Here is a 20830-nt window from a genome sequence, read left to right on the forward strand (position 1 = left end):
CCCTTCCCTTCCCTTCCCTTCCCTTCCCTTCCCTTCCCTTCCCTTCCCTTCCCTTCCCTTCCCTTCCCTACAGAAATGGAAGAGGCTTTATTCTCAATTGGGAAGGAAGAAGGAATCTTCTTGTCCCAAATAAGCTTTGAGGAAGTTTTGGCACAGTAGAGCAACATGAAAATCTTGTGGGGTGGGGTGGAGAACAGCCTTCCCAGTGAACCAGCAAGGGGTACTTCTGTGCTGATGCGTGAGATGATGTGGGAAATCAGAAGATCAATTTGTTTGCTGTTTTATAAAAATAAATTTCATGTACTATTTGAATTGCTTTTTGTTGTTTTTGTTTTGTTTTGTTTTGTTTTCTGCTTTGAAGAACATGATGCTGATATGCCAAGAAGTGCACAACCCAAACATCATGGAAATTCTCATGAGCTTTTAATATGTGCTTAATTTTTAGAGATAAAGAGCAAATCTGACCTAACACAGGGAAGTTCTGGCTTTTTTCAGTTTACATAAAAACAAGCACTACGGAACATGCGAAAGGTCTATTTGGGTCATGCTCTTGTTCCCAGGGTGGTTTTTAATCGATGCTTCAGCCTATGTGTGCACACAGCACTCACGTGCACACTCCGGAGCAGTCACCGTGTGAGGCTGTGCCAGGCTAAAAGTTGCGGCGTAATTCCTAGAATAAGGCACAACTTTGTTTGGTTCGGTGTCCTCTGCAGCGCAGCCTGCTCTAAGCGGGTCACTGCAAAGTGAGAGGGCTTCCTCTGCAGAACTCAGGCAGCCAGCGTGTGAGGCACTACAGCCATCTGCTGGGAAAAATTAGCAAGTAGCCTTGTGGGTTGGTTTTTTTTGTGTGTGTGTTTTGTGTGTGTGTGTGTGTGTGTGTGTGTGTGTTTTTCCTCCAATGGAATCACAGGACCACAGAATCATTAAGGGTGGAGAAGACCGCTAAGATCACCCAGTCCAACCATCAGCCCATCCCCACCATGCCCACTGACCACGTCCTTCAGTGCCACATGCACACAGTTCTGGAACACCCCCAGGGATGCGACTCCACCACTTAGAAGGGTTTTCCAAGCTCCCACCCAGTTTGACACCAGGTGATGGCACAGGGACAGCTGTGGATACCACAGAGCCCTTTCAGAGCAACTGTTTTTTGCATGTCTTTGAGTGATTTATGGATTGAGATGCGCATTTGGGTCTGGTCACAAGGCAGAAGGGGGATGGGAAGGAGGTAGCTCACTCTCTTGCTATTTTGGGATGGGTTGGAGCCACCTCCCCAGGAACCAGCACCTGCCTTGACTCACAGCACCCTCAGCCCCATGCCATGCCTCCTCTCAGCACCACTGTGCCCTCACTTGGAGAGCAAATGTGGCCACATGGCTGCATTCCTCTTCTCCCTTCCCCACGCCGGCACAGAGCACACGTGTTCCTTCAGCGGAGGTTCAAGAGTTTGCTCCTTTAATGTGCAATAAAAAAGGCAACTCTCCCACGTTCAACAGGAAATCCCATGAGCAGGAGCCCCAGGCTCGGCACCCATATCCCCAGCTGCCATACAGGATCAGGCACTGTGTGTAGTTGCTCAGAAGGGGTTTTCTCCCCCAAGTGCAAGTCGCTCCTGGCTGCTGCAGGGCAGCTTTGATGTTGCGAGATGACTGATGTCTCGCTTCTCCTCTTGCGCTCACCAGTTTGAACAAGCTTTCCCAGCAACCGCATGCTCCAACCACTGTAACAGTGCCTATGAGGGCCTCCTGCTTTAGGGAACACAGCTCTCTGCCACAGCACACAAGAAGTCAACAGCTGTTAGCTGGATCTGAGGCTAAGAGATCCCCCCTGCATCACAGCGGGATGTGGTGGAAGGCATCAGTGGAAGCAAGATGGAGGCAGGGTCGTATTGGGGAAAGAAGGAAGGAAAGGATAGTAATAGGGGAATTAAATTAACTGCAAAGAGTTTGCTGAAGGCACATCCTAACCCACAGCAGACAGCCCCTTCAGCCTGCAGGCTGTGTACCACTTGCAGCTCAAGGCTTGCGTGCTGCCAGGGGCTTTGGTAGCTTGGCTGGCATGCAAAGAAAACAAGGGCTGTGGGTAGGATTCCAGATAAACTGATGAGTAGGAAAGGAAGAGAAGGGGTTGTGAGTGAGGTGCTGCATACCACAAGCACTTGTGCAAGAAAAACTAGAGCAATAGGGCTCCACTGCCATTAGTGTTTTTCCTCCGCCACCTGTAACGTGTCGTACCACCTTTGCTTTCCAGGCTAACAGCGGCAGGCAGAGGGCTGGAGGCCCACATCTAGAGAGGGAGCTAGGAAAGAGGCAGGCAGGCATGATTTCAGCAGCAGGCTGCAGGCTCTCCTCTTTCTTGGGCAAGATCTCTGATTGACTCACTGGAGAGGAGGATGGGGAGTTTCTGCTTTACCAACACCATACCAAAAAAAACGCCCACTGAACTCCCATGTTCTCTAGCAGCTATGAAAACCCTCCTCACAAGCCTATTGTGTGACACAGAATGTCCCTGAACACAACAATGATTATCTGAAATCTGAAAGCAGCTTTAAAATAAAAACAACTCAAAAAGAAAACAGGAAAAGAGTGGAGGAAGGGGATAGAGTCCTTCCCCTGCTGGCCCCTGATTGGAGGCGAGCAAAACAGCACACACAGCCTCTTGCTCCACAGCACACCACTCAGTCGTGTTCACAAGGCAAACATAGCATCATCTTCTTTTGCTTGCTTCTGATGACGGCTGGCAGTAGCAGGGGAGACGGATGTCCCTGCTGAAGAGCTGGACAAAGAGGGCAGTCGGTCCGCAACTTTTGCTCGTTCTTCCAGAAACTTGTCAAACTCTGGGGCAAAAGCAGAGCGGAGCATTAACAAGGAGGGGGGTTTGTGGAAAAGCCAAAGTGCTACCAGCTGGAAAAGCCGTTTGCGGGTGACTCTTACCTTCGCTGGTGACACCTTTTCCATCCTCTGACTCTCCCTGGAGAAGGAGAAGGGCGTGATTAGAGGCTTTTTATACTGATAAGGTAGCCCAGATCCTGTGTCCTCAGCTTTTCCTGTCCTGGTCCTTCCAAGCAGCCTGTACCACACACACAGCAGTGCCAGTGCTGTTGTACACTGCCCAAGATCCAACCTCCCAGGCAACTCTGACAGCACCACTGCTTACAGCACAGCTAAGCAGCCCTTCACTTACCACGTCAGTAGACAGCCACTTTTCTATGTCTTCCATGAAATTTGCCTGGGGAACTGGCACCTGGGACAGAGGAAAGAAAGGCTGAGAGAATGTTCTTGAAACCCACTCTGCAAAAGGAAAGCCCAATCCAAAATCTAACCCTCTTGCCCCATCACTCAGTCAGTTCAAGCCCTTCAAAATCCCACCATTGTCACTGCAAAGCTCTCCCTGCTGCCAATGGTTCACCTCCTTCCTCTGCCCCCTCTACACCCAGGCATGCATAATTTCCAGGATACATGACATTAAAAGCATCTGGGGTTTGGGAATTGACTTTGGGATATTAACACAAGATGAGGCTTTGGTAAGGACCCACAAGAAGGAAGTTGGCTGCTTGTGTGAGGAAGCCAGTGAACAGGAGAACATGCTTTACTCCACACCACCTCCCTTCCACAAAACAGTGACAGTCTGATGTCAAAGTCTGTGGTGCTTAAGATAACAAATGTTTGATGCCATACGGAGGGAGAAGGGCCAAGAATTGATTCCCTGGTAGGATCATGGAGCAAGGCAGTCTCTGACATCACACCAAACTACAGACACAAATCAATCAAAGATAAAGTCCTCTACAATTAAATCGTAATTAAAATTAAAGTAAGGAAAAGACTTAGCCCAGAAGACTTTACATCCTGGCCAATTTAAGAAGCAGAGATACCTTTTTAATGAACAGATATATCCTTGACAGAAAGCAAGACCAATTCAAACCCCCAGATCCTTTTCTCCAGTCATGAGCTCCTGAACAAAGCTGAGCAGCTAGAAGCTTCGCAAGCAGAAGCGCCAGAGGGTGTGTGTAGGAACTTATTAGTCTCCTCATATGAATAACTCCCTCACCCTCAGAAAATGGCAAGATCAAGAGAAAAAGCAATCCCTTCTCACCAAGGACAGGCAGACTTCCCCAAACCAGGTAGCAGATTCAGACAGTTACCCCAGTGGGCAGATGTATGAGTGGGGATGGAAGAGGATGTATAAAATTATAGAAGTTTCAAAGTGAAGTGGCTTTGTCTACCCAGAGAGGAACTCTGGGTAGTGCATTCAAGCTGACAGGAGAGCTTGTGGGGAAACTTCCTAGAGCAGACATAAGTCAGGCAGTGCCCATTTTAGGAAGAAAGGCTAGCAAACTTCGCACCTGGGACACTGCCCAAACCTCAGCATGCCTGAGGGGATGCAAATGCAGGAATTCCTGCTGCCAAAAGACCAAATTTGAAAGCCTGAACACTTTATCTTCAGGAGAAGGCCTCCAATGTGATAAAAGCCAGAATATGTTATCTTCCAAATGTGGCAGCTCATGCTAGGCAGGAGAAGCTGCAAAGGGAATGAACAGCTGCAGCCTTCCTTATACCACTGTTTCATGCCTTTGACCCAGATATCCACCCTGTTACAGGCCAGTCTTTGTACGGTCCATGCTCTTTTGGCCTCAGAACTTCTGGGATTTTTCCCTACTGACATATTTGAGGGAGGACTGACACTGCCTACTTCCTTCCCAACCCTGGTCTCTATAACTGGCCCAGACCAGGGTTGCTCCATTTCAGTTTGCAGTCTCTCCTGATGCCTGCAGTGCATCCACATATGCTGTGCCACTGCCACTTGCAACCCAGCAGCCCCAGCCTCCTTTCTCCCTACTGATGCTCCACCATCTCACCATTCCTTGCCGCTTCATCCAGTTAGTCAGCTGGGCTCCATCACTGGAGGCATTAGACTCCTCCTAGTCGAGAGAGAGTCTGTACTGAACGCTGTTGTTGCAGAAGGTTAGGGAAAAGGGAGGCAGTGGGTTTAGGGTTGTGGAAAGTGCACACTGTTACTGGTGGCCCACTTCTCTGACTGCAGAGAGGAGGCAAATGGACTTGGAAAGCTACTGAAGTGTAATAAACCGTATTTCCAAGTGGTTATTTCCTGCAGATGTAAGAAGGCCATCCTATGTCTGTCTGAGTCAAGTTCAGACTTGTCACATTTCCCCACCTCTGGGTTGTAAATAATGAGGTATAGAGTCCAGATAGTAAACGCAGGTTGGTAGAGCTTAGGAGTTATTATCAGTTATGTTAAATGCTTGATTTTATTTATTTATTTTTTTCTTTTCCAAAAAGGCAGCAAGTTTACTGTGTTGGTGAGCAAGGAGGATACTCCCACTCCTGGTCACACATTAAAGGCTCTGTAGCCACTTACCGCTCCTGTGTTCTGCTGCCGGGCATCCAGGGCACCAGCAAGTCCTCTGGTGGCTTGGGGATCTTCGTACTTTACCCTGAAAGCATGAAGTTAGATAATACACAGGTTGATATAATGTCTGTGAGTGAAGATTGGGAAGTTCTAAATATATACTCACGGCTGCTGACTGCACAACTTTTCATCTCTCACCATTCTCCTCCCAAGAGCTTCTAGAAAGGTGTACAAAACTCCTACTAAAGAAGAATGCAACCCACCATAAAACAGACTAATCTACTCACTGCAACATCACTATGGATACCAGAGGACAGCTCTGGCACTTGACAAGGAGATGACAAGGCATCATCTAAAAACAACTGTCCAGCAGACTAAAACTCAGTCTTACAGTGCTAGGTGCATCTAACATGACACTGATCTTTCCTGGGCTTGACTACAGAAGAGAGATAACTAACACAGACTGCACAGTAGATCACAGTTGCTATAGAATTGATTTGAGCAACAAAGCCCCTGTATTACTCATGTATCTTCACAGCAGAAACACATCTCAAAATCCCATCTCTAACCAGCACAACTCAAGAACTGATGGTGGCAGAGACTCATAGGCTTATACCATGTGGGAGGTTAAGCTGGATGATCAGAAAAGCCTGATGTTGCTTCAGAGTCTCCAAACGACCCATTAGAGCAAGCTCTTTCTACACACAGACAAGTCTCACCCAGCATCTCCTTTATCCCATTTCTGTGTCCCCTCCAGGCTGCTACCACACACGCCAATGCCATGCTTCACCATCTGATCCACGCAGACTGAGGAAAACAATCCATCCATGCTAGGAGAATGAAGCCTCTCCCAGAAGCTCTCCTCAGGTTTTCCCTCCAGCCAGGCCCCTTCTTGCAGCTGTAGCAGATCATCATGTGGAGCTGTTTTTGTTGGAGGCTGAGGGCTTGGGCCACCGTTGATCAAACTTCTCAAAAAAGTGCTCATCAGTGAAGGGGCCGCTGTGGATAATGGCATCAAGGATGAAGTACAGCACCACTATCATGCCACTGATGAGGAAGAACGGCAGGAAAGGCTTGAGGTGTTTCAAGCACTGCTTCGCTGAGACACCCATGAAGCATCAGGAATCAGGAACAGACCTTAGCTGCCTTGTTTGTGTCTTCTGCCAGCACATCCTGCCTGGGAGCAGCACAGAAGTGGGTCTGTTCAGGGAGAGGGAAATACTGAGAGCAGAGGGTGCTAAGTGAAATGGGAAACCTGAGCCAGTGAGAATAGAGACTACCTGGCAGGGCAGCAAGTGCAAGCAGATGGAGGGCAGTGAGGAATAAATAGAAGACGCCTCATTACCGCAAAGATCACAAGCCTCAGTCCGTTAAGGATTGCGCCACATTGGAGAGGATATGATTCCACCCCTGCCCAACTGTTCCTCAGCCTCTAGTACTGAGCACATACCAGCAGCTTGGGTTTCAGAGAGGCTGTTGGCACCAGTGTTTCTGTCCCATCCTGAGGCATCACACCCTGTGGTGTGTTGGGAGTACCCTTCATGCAGCCTGAGGAACTCTGCACATGGGTTCTCAGCCCTGACTGAAGTGGTTCTGAGCTGCAAATGTTGGCAGTCATGTTCAGGCTGAGCCCAAAACAGCCATGCGTGTTCAATCACTGCTTCCCAACAGCCTAATGTGCTCACTAATGTAGCCCATCAGTGTAGTGCCCTGAAGGGTGCTGTGGACTGGAGACAGTACAGAGGACAGTCAATGAGGCAGGAGCAGAATCCCTTCCTAGCAAAGCCTGCGAGGGCAATCAGTATGGGGAGCTCAGTGCTTGGACAAGATGACCAGGAATAAATTGTGTGCTGTCCATGGGTTACTAGATGCAAACTGAGGCAAGAGAGTCATATTTATGAGATGTTAACTTGCCACTATCCAGCTGCAGAGAAAGGCACTCCAGTGGATGGAGATCAGGAGCACAGGTCTCTGAGGGCTGGATGCAACCATAAGCCTATGGACTCTACTGTTTGGTAACCTATGAAGAACATTCGGTGATTCTGACAGGTGAAACAGAGTATGATTGTCAAGTCTGTCAAGTCAAAAGGATCCTGTCAGCACAGCTCTCGTTGGCTCTTCCCAGTTAAAGGATTCAGAAAATTCACTCTTTGAAGAAGAGAAGAGACCTCTTTAATGTAGACAATGTGTAGAGACAGTACTATGAGATCCAACTCTTAACTGCTTTACATCAGGAGGTCTCAACCACACTATAGAGGAAGAAAAACCAGTCCCACTTAACAAGAGGGAAGCTGAAGCCTAGATCAATGCCCTGCCTTGCAAACCACAATGGATTGTGCATTTCCTGCACTCCTGCTGAATATTCTGTCCATCAGACTCCACTGATATTGAACCAAGTTCAATATCAGCCCAGTCAATTCCACAAAAGAACTCATAATTTCAGAGATAAACAAGAAAACTGAGCCAGTCCCATTCTGCACCTTTATCTCTGACGCTGAGCCTTGCCACCACATAAAGCACTGCAATGTCCATTGGTGAAGGATGTGTATAGAGAGACCACTTTCTTTTCCACTTGACCAGGAGAACACTGTGAAGGGGGGACAATGGCAGCAGGGGAGAACGCCAGGAACTATAGAAGACATCCTACAAGCACTGTGCGTGGGAAGAGTGCATTTCTGTTTCACCCTACTGCCTCCCACAAACTTGCTGGCTGGGATCACAACTCCAATTCCCCCGCAACCTCCCCACTTGGAAGAAGGCAAGCAGAGGGGCACTCACTCTCTGCGTTGCTCAGCCAGCGAGCTGCCACGTGTCACAGCAAACATGTCAAACTCTTCCTCCAGCTTGCCAGAGGTGTCGAGGGACTGCAGCCCTGCACTCACGCTCCTCGAGCCCAGGGCTATGGGAAAGAAAAGAGAGTGAGCAAGCAGCATGGAGACATGAATGGAGGGCCATGGGCTTGGAGGTGCTAAGTGGAAGGCTAACATTCAAACAGGTTAAACTGCTCCAGGCCCACTAATCGATTCTGCCCCTCAGAAGCAGCACAGTGGATCAGTGTAATGGGTGATGTGACAGAATCAGTTTCTTCTCCTACTCAGCAGATATTTTTAGCTTAGTCTCTGGCAGCAGCAGGAGCAATTTACTGCACTGATTCTGAAGGGCAGATGTTCCTGATCATTTAACACAGGGAATTGCTCTATAACCCGTGGAAGAGGATAACCTGTGTTATTCACTGGAGTGGATTTTCAGGAATCAAGTACCACCTGAAAAACTCTGACCTGAAAAATATTTCTACTGGCTTGTTTGTAAATACAGTATTGTTAGTTTTCTTCAACTGCATCCAAGTTGTATTGAGCATGCTCACACTCAGTGAGAGCTTCAGGCATGACTTTGTAGACTGTTCGTATGTCCTGAATACCCCTCAGGATCCCTCAAGCTTTCTGACAGCCTGTCAAGATCTGGGTCTTGAGCCCAAAATGCTCATGGCTGCCTTTGCAGTACAGTTCAGTGGCTTTTCTTCTTCCAGACCTTGGTGGTCAGCCTGACACCACATGGCAAGAGAAACAACTGCACTGTTACTAGGGATAGGAGGGAGTGCAACTTTCTTCCCTGCTGGCAAGCCTGGTTCTCAGCCAGAAGCTAGAACTGAGGTCCTTCCATAAGAAGGTCCACCTCCTGCACAATCTGAGGTGTTAATATTGAGACATGTGCTTGCATCTCTTGGCATGCACGGGTTTCTCCATTAGTTTATTATTTGACAATATACTCAATTTGTCTAGGCTACTTTATGAATATGGCTAAATTGGTAACTGAAGTGCATTACAGGTTTCTTACAGCAGCACAGGAGAAAGACTGAGGAGAATACTGCGTGGCAACATACTCATTCCAGCCAGCTGAGAGGAGAGGTTGTTGGTGACTTCAGGTTGTCTCACTACAGACGGAGTACTGGGTCTCAGGTCAATCAAGTTATTCTCTGCCTCACTTGGTGCCTTTGGAGAAAAAAAAAACGGATGATAGTGAAGAATTTGTGAGGTTTGGACACTTTGACTTCCCAGTCCTAGCTTATTAACACTGAAAAGGGAAGCCCTACTGTACCCATTGAAAGATATCAACTGGGGAGCCTGTCCCTGGGAGAAGTGGGACAATGATGAGAGAACTGGCTGGGAACAGGGCAGAATACATCTTGGTACCCAAGTCCCAGCTCTGCTGGGATGTCAGTAGGCTAGGTGCTGGCTCAGACAACAGGCCAGTGATGATACAAGGAGGCTCATTTGAGAAATGTTCATGCTCAAAACCCAGAAACCACATCTACTACTAGTCTGTCCTTATTCTTTGGGTGAGGGGAATGGGCCTACTGCTAGGAAAGTCTAGCAATGGGAAATGGAGCATCCTACACACTGATGAGGTCTGGTGTGTCTGGGCTGGGAGAGAAAAGCCTATAGCTTACAAGTGAGGCAGTCTGAATCTCTTTTCAGCTCAGCAAGACATCACAGGTTGTGCAGGATGCAAACTGAGCCATACAAAAGGCAGTAGCTTTGAATTACCTTAACAGGCTGTCCTGTCCGAACACGCTCGAACCTGCAAGGAAGATGACAGGATGCAACAGGATGCATTTCAGTAGTGTGGACTAATTCACCCTCGGCCTAAGAGATTTCTCAGTAAGGCTTGGCATAGCCTGCCCCTTCCTACATACTAGAAAAGGGGGACCATGTTAAGGGCCCAATTTCTCCCCTACACAGAAGGTACCACAAAAGGGCCCTCAGAGTTGATGTCTCCAAAGACATGTCTCCAAAGACGTGACATAAGAAAGCTTCTTGTGACACTTCAAAGCTACTACTAATCAAAATAGTTCAAACCTAGCTCTCCTACACAGAGGAGACCAAATTCTCTTCACCCTGTAGAAGAGAGGAGTTTGGTGAAATGGAGGACAAAAACAGGTGATGATTCTACCTAGTCTTTTCTATGTCTGTCTGCCTCAGAGCTAGAAAGCCAGCTCTTTTCATGCAGTCCCTTCCTTCTTCTCGGTTATGTTTATATTCTATCAGCAACAAACACAGTGTATTGAAGGGGCATGGATAAGTCAGCAAGATCTGAGGACTGGCTCTTCTTTCTAAGATGGGTAATACAGGCTGACACACCTTGAGCATTACATTCATGGGCAGATCAAAAGCTGGGATAGACTACCAGTCAACTCTTGTGGAAGAGCAGAGCAGGGAGGAGAGAGGTACCTTTCATGGCGTAGAAACACATTGTTGAGGTTGTCATTGATGAGGAGTAGCTCCTCAGTGAGCTGCTCATGCTGGACACGGGGAATCAGCTCTAGCACACGCTGCTGCATGGCTCTGCATGTCCGATTCAGCTCCTGCTCATAGCAAGAAAAGTTACCACAAAAGTCAGGCTCAGGCTGAGTACTTTTGGAAGTGTGAATGCATTAGACTCCAGAGCCGACTGGTGTCTATCAGCAAGTGTAGAGGAAGAAAAGAAGTTGGTATGAGACATAAACCAAGTCTGGGATTTATAGTTACTAGTTTTCTCTGTCCTTGCAATAATTGCATACCACTTCCTTAACATATTATTCAGGAATAAAGGCCCTCAGGGATTACAGGTCTTTGTGTGAGATGATTCCAGCCTCAACAGGGCAAATTCCCTTGGCCACTGAAACTCCACAACCCCCATGCCTCCTTTATCCCATCACTCCCTGAGAAGTCCCACAATGAACTGTTTCAGTGCAATTGTTCCTCATGCCTGGCACGTATAATGTCTCAATTCATCAACTCATTGCTAAATTGAGCTCCATGTGCCAGCCCTCTGTCCCACCAGTAAGTGCCTCATGTTCCTTACTTGCAACAGCTCCAAGTCAGATGTCTCAGCCTGGGATGGCACCAGCTCTGTCAGCATCTCTGACATGACCTTCACATTCCCATTCACCACTTCCAGCTCACTGCGTAGCTTCTTGATCTGCATAAGGGAGTGAAAGTGACTGCTTATCCTGTGAAGGCCAGGGGATAGCTGAGGTAGCTGTGAAGGGCTGTGCACAGTGTGGATGCATTCACAAAGCTGAAGGGAAAAGCCACTGGAGAACTCATTTGTCACTGCTCAGTTTGGTTCCCAGGAGCTCTCAGCAGAAGGAAGCCTTATTACTTACCATCAAATTCACTTGCTGGTAAAAGATGCCAGGCTCTCACTGGGGACCTTTGCCACTATACCTAACCTTGATTTTTAATAACCAGCAAAGGCTGCTGTTACGATTCAATCTCATCCCAGCTAGCAGGTCCTCTGTGGCAGCCACTCACATGATTTCATTTCAGAGGCAGCAGATTGGAAAAAATGAATTCCTATTCAGAAGGTGAGTCTGGTCTAAGAGTGCAGTTGAAGCTTTTTCTCTCTCGTTTCAGAGGCTACCAATGAGCTTCTTGAGAACAGTTTCTACCCTCTGTTCTGCAAGGGGAGGCAACCTACTAGCAGCTGGAGAATTGATGCTGAACTTGGTATCTTAAGTCAGAGTGAGGAAGGAGAAAAGAGGATGAAGAAACAACTGAGAAAGCCCTGGTCTCTGCAAGCTGCATAGCCAGTTAGGATTGATTCGTATGGAGTCTCTTGTGAGGCAAGATAAACTAAGATGGTACAGAGGCAGATCTACAGAGCAAAATTCTCCTCCACTGCACTACAAAGACCTCGCTCAAAGCCTGTAGGTCTCAGCTCCTCACTTCCCTATAGCCTGGAGATCCTCCCAGTAGCTGCAAGCAGCCCTGTCTTAGGGAAACATAACCACTCTGTGTTTGTGGTATCCTAGTTCATCACTGTGACCATGATGGAGAAAATCCCTGAAGGATGACGCTTTGGAACAGCTCCTAAAGGACCTAGGCTGGGGAAGGAGCAGGACAGCAGTCTCAGAACAGCTGTGAACAGTGAAACAGATCCCAAGTGGAGAGACAGCCAGCAGCAGCAGAGGGTATGTGTCCAACTCACCTGCTCTTGTGTGGGTGTGATGGGTGCATTGCTGGAAGTGTCTCTCCCAGAGGGCAGGGTGACAGGGTGGAGGATGGACTCCATCTGCTGAGGGGAGTTGACCGCAGGTGAGTTCTGTCCAGACTGGGAGTTGGAGCTGTACACAGACTATGGACAGAGGTGGGAACAGCGGCAGAGATGTTAGACACTCACAGCTGACAGGATAGTACAATTATGAAAGAAATGTTAATGTCAAGTCCCCATCTGCTTTCAGTTAGTCTTCCAACTTCTCTGCCTCACCTCCCTCAAAGCTCTTAACCTGTAGCTGTAAGTCACTTTATCCACCATGGCCTTGCAAGAGACCCTCCTGCAGCTTCTCACTCCCCACTTCCTCTAATTGCAATCCAGAGCTACTGTAGCACCCTCACAGCTCCAGAACAGCAGCAGTACACCTCCCTTCTCCTCAGAAACGCTTCCATACCCTCCGTGGTGTGTGGATGGGTGACAGCATGTCCAGATCAGTCATGGGAAACTCAAGGCCTTTCCGTCTAAGGTCTTCATAGACAGCAACAACACCAGTTAAGTCCGGTGAGCTGCGGAAAGCATCTGCCCAGGACTAGGGAGAAGGAGATAACCATTTACATCATCATTTACATAATTTACAGTACACTAATATACAAATACCTAAAGACAATCGGTCCCTTCACTGGTGCAGATGCTCATTCTTTTTGGCTCACCTGGATGAGGGTCAGCACCTTGTCGTGTACTATGGCAGGTGGGTTATTCTTCGGCAGGATTGTTCTCACCAGGACACTTTCTACAAAGTCCTGGCTGGCTACAAGGATATGGAAGCGATGGCCGCAGTTTTTGACACATGTCTCCAAGACCTGTGAAGGCAAAGAAGCATTAGCTACAATCTTCTGTGCCTGCATATATTAGCCTTGTTGTCTTTGGGTGCCCAAGTTTTTGCACTCGGGGACTCAGCTTTACAGCAAGAATCACGGAACCAAGAAAGAATAGTGACCACTCACTGTCAAAGCCAGCATAACTTCATGGAAATTCTTATTCCCTACAATTCTCTTCTTTATGGCTCGGAAGGCATCTTTGGGCCTGCAGGAAAAAGCAAATGGAGAAAGATCATCAGAAGGGTGAGACCCACCTAGGCAGAAGCAAAGCAAAACAGCCACTGACATCCAGAATCTTGCACTCAATAGGTGATCTTCCCCATCACATCTTCAGTGCATCTTGAAGCAATGACTGATAAAGCAGTTTTTGCCTTTAGTTCTGTAGGAGGAGCTAGGTCCTGCTGCTGCTGAGCATTGGTGCTGAAAACTGGAGGCTTTTGTGCTGATGTTTGCAACAATCCAAGGTGTACAGACAAAATAGAGAGTAAAAGCAACACTAGAAATGTACTGCTTGGGGTAAAGCAAAATCCCATGGCAGTGACAATGCAGACAAGAACACAAAAAGCTTGGCATAGGACAGAGGAGAAGCAATCCTTGTAATGTTTAGAAAGAAACTGTTAAACTTTTCCCTGGAGGAAAGGAGGCTAAAAAGAAGTTTGGGAGATGCAGTGGCAAATCTTGCACATATGGCAGCATAGCAGGACAACTGTGGTCTTGTGAGAGGGCACAAAAGAACTAACATGCTCCAGTAGAGCAGGGGAAGAAAGGCTGGGCTGGAAGAACAGCAGCACTGGAAGACAAGAATGAGATGGAGACACCAAGATAATGAGGAAGCACCTGGAGGCCCATGGGGCAGCAAAGCTGCAATAGATGGGCATTAGCAGGAGAGTGGGAGAGACAGCTGTGCTAGCAGCAGTCCAGAAATGAAACACAAAGTGGTAACAGCTTGGGACTGAGAACTGTTGGCAAAGACAGGCATATTTGTACCACGGGGAAAGCAGGGAAGGTGTGACAGATCTGTAAGAAAAGACGTTTGACTTTGTTTCCATACAACTGTGAAGTTTCAAACTGAGCTTGCTATCTATCAGCCTCCCTGTGAGGTGGGACAGCAGGAGTGAAACCTACATTTTTCATTCCATGTATCACCTTCTTTTTTACATGCTGTTCTTGACATCTCCAATGTGAGATGGAGCAGACCCCCTAGGATTCACTGGCAAATCCCCAGCTCCAGAGTTAACATTTGGCAGATTTCTAACATCCCTTCTCAGGGGGGAATGCCCACATTTGTGCATGTCAGAGTGACTGTATATGAAAATAACTGAGAACAAACCCCAGCAGGACTTGCCTGAGATTTTCCTCTCTTCTCAGTCATTGACCTGAAGACTTTTACATTCCCAGTGGAGAGAGAGGGATAAGGAAGAGGAATAAATGAAAGTCAAAGAATTGCAAATGTGTCTTTGGGAGATGGGAGGCAGCCTGGTTTGAATCAAGATTTCTCTGGGGACCCCGTAGGCCTGTTTGAATGGCTCCTTGTGCTCATGAAGATCACAGGGAAGCATCTAACAGATGCTCTGACAGCTCTGCTCTGTCTCTAGATGTCCCTCAGAGTCTCATCTAGGGGACCGTTGGGCAGCCCAGCTTATTGCCTCCACCACTGCATGCTGCCATTGCAGCGTAGGGATACTGTTACAGGAAGAGTGCTGGGACCTGCTGCTGAACCTTTGCCAGCTCCCTTACCCTTCTTCAGTCTCATTAATGATGTCACAGATCTCCATGTTGAGAGACCAGTCCTCGCCCCGCAAGGATCCATCAGTAGCTCTCTCTGAAAAACAGAAACCAAGAGAGGATAAAGCTAAGAGATGCTCTGGCACTCTCAAGGGCTGCTCTTCAGCTGTGACCCTGGATTCCACCGTAACATTTAACAACGTGAATCAAGGTGCAAAGCCTGAGCCACCAAGTGCTTCCCACTAGGTGTCACCACCACAAAGCACATTGCTGGCTGGTGTTGGGATGGGCAGTTGCACAGCTTTGCCCACATCACCCACGCTGCACACTCACAAACACACACTGCATGATCTCTGGTGTCCTACACACAAAGGGAGAGGGCCTCAGTGGAAAACAAATGACTTCAGCTGCACAACTGAAGAAAAGGGGGATTATTTGCTTTGTTGCTGCAGGGTCAGCAAAGGAAACCATGAGTTTGGCCTGCTCATGCTGACATGTATCTAATGCCATCGGCTTTCTTTTATTTGGATCAAATTAAGAAAACAAATGAATTAGCCCCCCAATTTTTACAAGTCCTATAAAAACAAATAAGCAAGCAAAACCTAAAAAAAACAAGACTTGTTTAACATTTGCATCTCTTGCCTGAATTTCGGGCCTGTGGGGAATATTGACAGACAAGGACTGTGGGCTGAAGTCATGTTCCAGCTTTGATTGTGTCCCCTTTAATTAGGAATTCCTCAGTCAGCCTTGATGTTATTCAAGGCAGAGATTTGGGCAACACACAACTATTAGTGAGATCACCAGTGCCTCCACCCTGTAATCAGCTACGTCTCACCCCAACCACACTGGCTGAGTGATGCCTTTAGGGTCACCACCAGTGGATGGGGGAAACAACTGCTAGTGGGTAGGCAGAACCAGGCACTCTCCAGACCACTGGGAAATGCAGAGATACGGCAGATGGCAAATAGTGCAAGAGAACCTTCTTTCCAAGCTTTCCCATCCTATAAAATGCCTGATTTAGTAGTGGAGCAAGGCAAATAAAACTAGCCAGACCAGTTTAGCACCTATCAGGTGCTCTTCAGGAGAACTGGGACCCAGCTTCCTTACAGGGACCAGCTTACTTAGACACTTAGAGGAGTGCCTGCTTTTTCAGAACTGCTGTCACTGCATCATCTGGAGCTGGCCCTTGCTGTTGTGGGTCCTCTGCCCTTCAGAGGGAGCCTCCTCTGCAACCCAAATAGCTAACGATCCCTCTGTGGGACTAAAATGAAATGCCTGCTATGCAAGTGATAATGATAGGGGCCATAACATTGGAAAAATGTTTCTAACTCGTGCCTGGGTAAGCAGATCCTTCATGTTTTGGAATGCCCTGTTTTAAGGATCAGACAGCGAGTTACTCACAGCACTCTGCAATACACCCTCTCTTGTACACGTCCCTCCCACAGGTTACACACCACAGCATGAAGCTACCTGTCCAAATGTCATTGAAATCCAGCTGCCACTTTTTCTCTTGGCTGCAAAACCTACTGATTGCACTGTAATTAGGTTGATTACATTGTGGCCACAACCTGATGGAAGAGGGCAAAGCAGTGAAGGAGAGCAGCAGAATGTTCTTAGTGCTTTTCTACCTTTCCAATGATTCTCTCCAGCTGTGGGACACCTCAGAACTGGCCCCGCTGGCAGATAGACTGCAGTTCAGGTTGATCTGATAGATTTGGTGCACTTGGTCATGAAGCCACACTTCACTGCTGCTTTCCTCCATGCTGAGGGTCACCTCCTGCTCAGGACATACCTTGGTTTATGTTCCAGCCTATCCAGAAGTTACTCTGTACTGCTTGTTGCCTCTGGCAATGAAACCCACAAATCAATCTCTTTTTTTTTTTCCTACCAAAAGGAAGTCCACATCCAACCTACTCAGCCCTGAAAAAAAAACACTGCACATGAAAAGAAAAAAACACAACTCAGGAATAGAGTTGAGCGTGCTGGGAAGCTCTAAGCTACAGAAGAAACCAGGGATTAAGCAAAAACAGAACCTAAACATCAAATCTCTGCTGTTCAAAAATCTCCCCAAGCCTCCTCATCTTCACTTCTGCCTTACACAAATGTGAACTGAGTCTGCCAGCATCCCCCTCTTGCTTCCCTGCGCTTGGCACCACTCTGCAACTTGCTTTCTTGTCCCCTTTTCTTCCAAATGTGCTCACCCTGCCAAAGTTGAGGAGCAGGTTTGCTTTCCAGAAAGGAATGCAAACAAACCATGCACACTCCTTCACCTGGCTGGCTGGTACAGAAAGTAGGGATTCCTCAGAAGTGACATACACAGCCCGCAGTCACCCCACAGTGGGGCAGTGATCCTGTCACTGCCACCTTCCTTAGGAGGCTGGTGGGTGAAAAGCTGCAGGAAAGCAGCAAACCTGCCATAAATGCAATGTGAAGTCAGGAAATGCGCAGCTGGAATAGCAGAATTAGGGCATATGGAAAAAAGGAAGGTGATCACTTTGAATCTGCCCACTGAGATTAAGGCCCAGCCTCTCTGGCCTTGGGAGGGCTGGAGCTAATACCCTCTAAATCCTTGCTCCCACGTACCGAGGGACTGCCCAAGTCTAATAAGATGTGTTGGAGTTTTCTCTGAAAATCCTGAACTTTACCCTTTTACTAAAGCCTGCAGAAAGAAAGGAAACTAAGTACATTCATTAGCCACGTGAGAGATCAGAGCGGCTGGCCCTGTTTCATGAACTGTAATTAGCACATGAGCTGTCTGCCCCTTATAAAATCTGAGCCTGAGACGCTGACAAGTCCCTAAAAACAGTGAGGACAGGAGGCAGGGCCTGGCTGCCTGCTCAGCACTGCTTGGCTAGGCTTATCAGGCAGCTTTTATTCTGTGTGCTGGGAGCTGACCCTGGCCTGATGTAGGGCATGCCTCATGGGGAGGTTATCAGCTGGTCTATAAATGCTGCCTTCTTCAAAGCCTGTAACCAAGACCATACAGTATGGAAGAGGCCCTCTGCAGGGCCGCTTCAAAGCCGTGTTGTTTTAGTGGCCAGACCAGCTTCCTGGGTGTGAAAGCACTGGGGTTTGACTGATGCTGATGTGCTGCCTTGCAAATTGCCCACCTCAACCCAGAATCACAGAGAGCTGTGGCATGAATCAAAACAAAGCACTGAATCTTCCTTTCTGGCATCTGATGTACTTCTGATGACTGTAAGCTACTAATGCATCCAGTGCTGTAAGATAAGAAATTATTCTGAACTCAGCATAACTGATGCGCTGGAGTAGCTCCTTGCATTGTGCCAGGTGTGAATTTCATGGCTTTATTTCCTTCCTTGATTTCTGTGGTGTGGCAAGGGAGGGCTCACCATTGGGGTGGCTTAGTAGCCATTCCCGGCGGTACAGTCAGCAGCACAGTGACTTACAGGAGCCAGGGACAGACTCCAGCTCCTTTTCCTCCCCTTCAAATCCATAACAAGCCAGGTGGCATTGAGAAACCCTTTACCTGTGAAACGCTCTACTGTAGCATGTCAGAGACCAGTGCCCTGCTGCAAGTCAGACCCTTTGCCAGACTGCCTTTGGCACTCAGTCCTGCTGGCTTTAAATTCCTTGCAAAGCATTCTCACCAATTCCAACAAGTGTTTGAGAGCACTAGCCATTTGTTGCACAAGACAGCATAGGTTCAGCAGAAAGCAATCCAAACTTTCTCCCAACCTCCCTTCAATTCGTAATACCCTCTGGCCCAAATCAGCATCCTGTGGAAAGTCACCTCAAGAAGCCTCATGCTTTCACTTCTCGCAAGGAAACTTCAGTACCAGCAGGGCTCCCCTCTTCAGCCTTGCCCAACCTTTCTTCCAAAGACACAGGGGACAGCTTGCTCTCCAGAGAAAGCTGAGATATATCTCCAGTCCTAATTTGAGAATGGCGATGGATATGTACTTGATCTGCCACGATGCTTTGGGTATTTGCGTCTCTGAACTTATCTTTCTGTTCTTTCCCGTGAATCAGCTCGAAGTCTTGGGGATCAGAGAGCTCTTCAACAATTTCACAGCACAGAAGACAAGACTGGGCCTTGCTGAGAAGCACTACATTGCAGAAACCCAACAGGAAAGAGAATGCTATTAACAGCAGATGGTATCTGCTTCCCACCAGCTCCTAAAGACCAACTCGTAGAGGGTTTGGGATTTAAATAGCTGTGAGGCACATTCTGTTTTATCTGCTGCTCTCCCTCAACCATGAGTAGAGGCAATCTGCTCTCTCACTTGTTCTCTCTTGCCAGCCTCAATTTTCCTGGTTATCATGCTTAACCCATATCCCAAACATAAAAAACTCCCCTCCATCTCCGTATTACATTTTTACTTCTCTCCCTTGCCTTCTGCCCTCATTCACAGAAAAAAACTCTTTCCTTTTCAGTACTGCTATAATTATGAGCTATTCCAGACTTCAGGGTTCAGGAAAGAGCACTGTTCATTTCCTCTCTATTCTCTCACTCTGCCTTGTTACTATCAGAGCATCCTTGAAAGCAGGTTTTCCACTCTGACGTTTCTTTTAGCTCCTAGGTAGAAGCCAAGTGAATTGCCCTTTCATTGGTAGAATCCAAACTACAATGCTTTAGCACTCTTCAGAAATTTCTCCATTGGTTAGAAATACTTCATTTTTTTAAAGGCTGTATTCATCTTATTTAGGAAAAGAGATCACAGTCCAAAACCAGGACAAAGGGAAATTCTGTGATGAAATCTCAGGATTGGGAATAAAAAGGTGTAAACCTACTCCTCTGCAACTGATACTTTTTGTAAGAAATCACTGAGATTATCTGAGTGTATGTTTCCTTCTCAGCAAAACAAGTGGGGCTTGCTAGATTAACATTAATGAAGGAATTTGAGAACATCAATCTGCATCAGAGTACTTCCTTTTCATTCCATAGCCTTCATCTAAAGTTGTTTTATACTTCATAAGATGTATCAGGCATGCATCACTCTGACCAAGTAATTTACAAAAATGCAATATCAGCTTTCTGCAGACAGCCCGAAGCAGCAGCACCATGCAGGTTTGGTGATCAGGTTCACGGGCTCAGTGTGCAGCTGCCACAGACCTACCAAACAACTTCAGGTAAATCTTGTTTGCGTCTCAAATTAAAAAGGAAAGATAGCATTTATCTATGTCCCCGGGATGTTGTTAGGCAATGTTCAAAAGGAGAAAACGCTCGTATTTACAGCTGACAGCCCTTTTTAAGTCCTCCACACCTCAGTTCCTTTCTCATACATTGCAAATCCTCCACCCCTTTGGACTCCAATAACCCCAGCTAATGCCAATCATTAAGATTTTTCTGCTGTCGCACATCTAGTACTATGGACTCTAAGCTCCTGTTTGACAACACTCTTGAAACATTTTCCTCCTCTTCTTTGTTGTTGGTTTGTTGCTTGAAAATCCCTTATTTAAGAGAAGTAAAGCCCAGCAAGGAAACCACTTACATCTGGCTGCTCAGATAAACTGCTCAGAAAACCCATAGGGCACAAAGTACTCTATAACACCTAAAGATGATTTCAGTTTGCCTGGCCCCAGACACAACAATGTATCTGATACTCTCCTAGAATAATCAAAAAGGGCAGGAGACTGCATCTCCTGGGAAGCACGATGGAACACGTGACTGCCATCTGGGAAGGCATCAAATATCACATAGAGCTGTTCTTTATTGAAAACCTTCCCTTGTTTGGGAAGATTAAAGTCAACCTTCCCCCAACTTGTAGTTGCATCTCACCAAGCTCACCACCCAATACTTGAGTTTCACATCACAGTGCCCACCGTTCCTTTGGACACTGATGTGTGTGTTTAAAGAAGTGCAGCAGCCTTCTCCTTTCCCACCTCACTCACAGCATGCTGTTCACCCCTGCAAACACATT

At 47.3% G+C, this 20830-nt stretch overlaps 1 protein-coding gene across 2 annotated transcripts; it reads right to left on the reverse strand.

Moving 5' to 3' along the window:
• Positions 1-1433: 1433 nt before the first annotated feature.
• On the reverse strand, positions 1434-15042 carry TOM1 (target of myb1 membrane trafficking protein). 2 transcript variants are annotated; one of them, XM_010711784.1, is made up of 15 exons: positions 14958-15042; positions 13347-13425; positions 13053-13202; positions 12797-12931; positions 12337-12483; positions 11209-11325; positions 10596-10729; positions 9912-9945; positions 9248-9356; positions 8146-8266; positions 5377-5452; positions 4856-4918; positions 3184-3243; positions 2934-2970; positions 1434-2836 (listed from the first exon to the last, which is right to left on the reverse strand). In XM_010711784.1, the coding sequence occupies exons 1-15, from the start codon at positions 14993-14995 to the stop codon at positions 2688-2690; spliced, it is 1449 nt and encodes a 482-aa protein (XP_010710086.1). In that variant the 5' UTR covers positions 14996-15042; the 3' UTR covers positions 1434-2687. The 2 variants fall into 2 exon arrangements, with proteins under 2 accessions (XP_010710086.1, XP_010710092.1); XM_010711790.1 differs by lacking the exon at positions 4856-4918.
• Positions 15043-20830: the final 5788 nt, after the last annotated feature.

The sequence above is a fragment of the Meleagris gallopavo genome, chromosome 1 (genome assembly GCF_000146605.3).
Source record: "Meleagris gallopavo isolate NT-WF06-2002-E0010 breed Aviagen turkey brand Nicholas breeding stock chromosome 1, Turkey_5.1, whole genome shotgun sequence".
Lineage (NCBI taxonomy): Eukaryota > Metazoa > Chordata > Aves > Galliformes > Phasianidae > Meleagris > Meleagris gallopavo.

Excerpts from the sequence above, each read along its gene's own strand:
- TOM1 (XM_010711784.1), bottom strand. The coding sequence starts at position 14,995 with ATGGAGATCTGTGACATCATTAATGAGACTGAAGAAGG. Across the intron at positions 8,267-9,247 it reads CTCTCAGCTGGCTGGAATGA|CCCTGGGCTCGAGGAGCGTG; the intron begins GTATGTTGCCAC and ends TCTTTCCCATAG. Across the intron at positions 2,837-2,933 it reads AAAAGGTGTCACCAGCGAAG|AGTTTGACAAGTTTCTGGAA; the intron begins GTAAGAGTCACC and ends CTTTTGCCCCAG.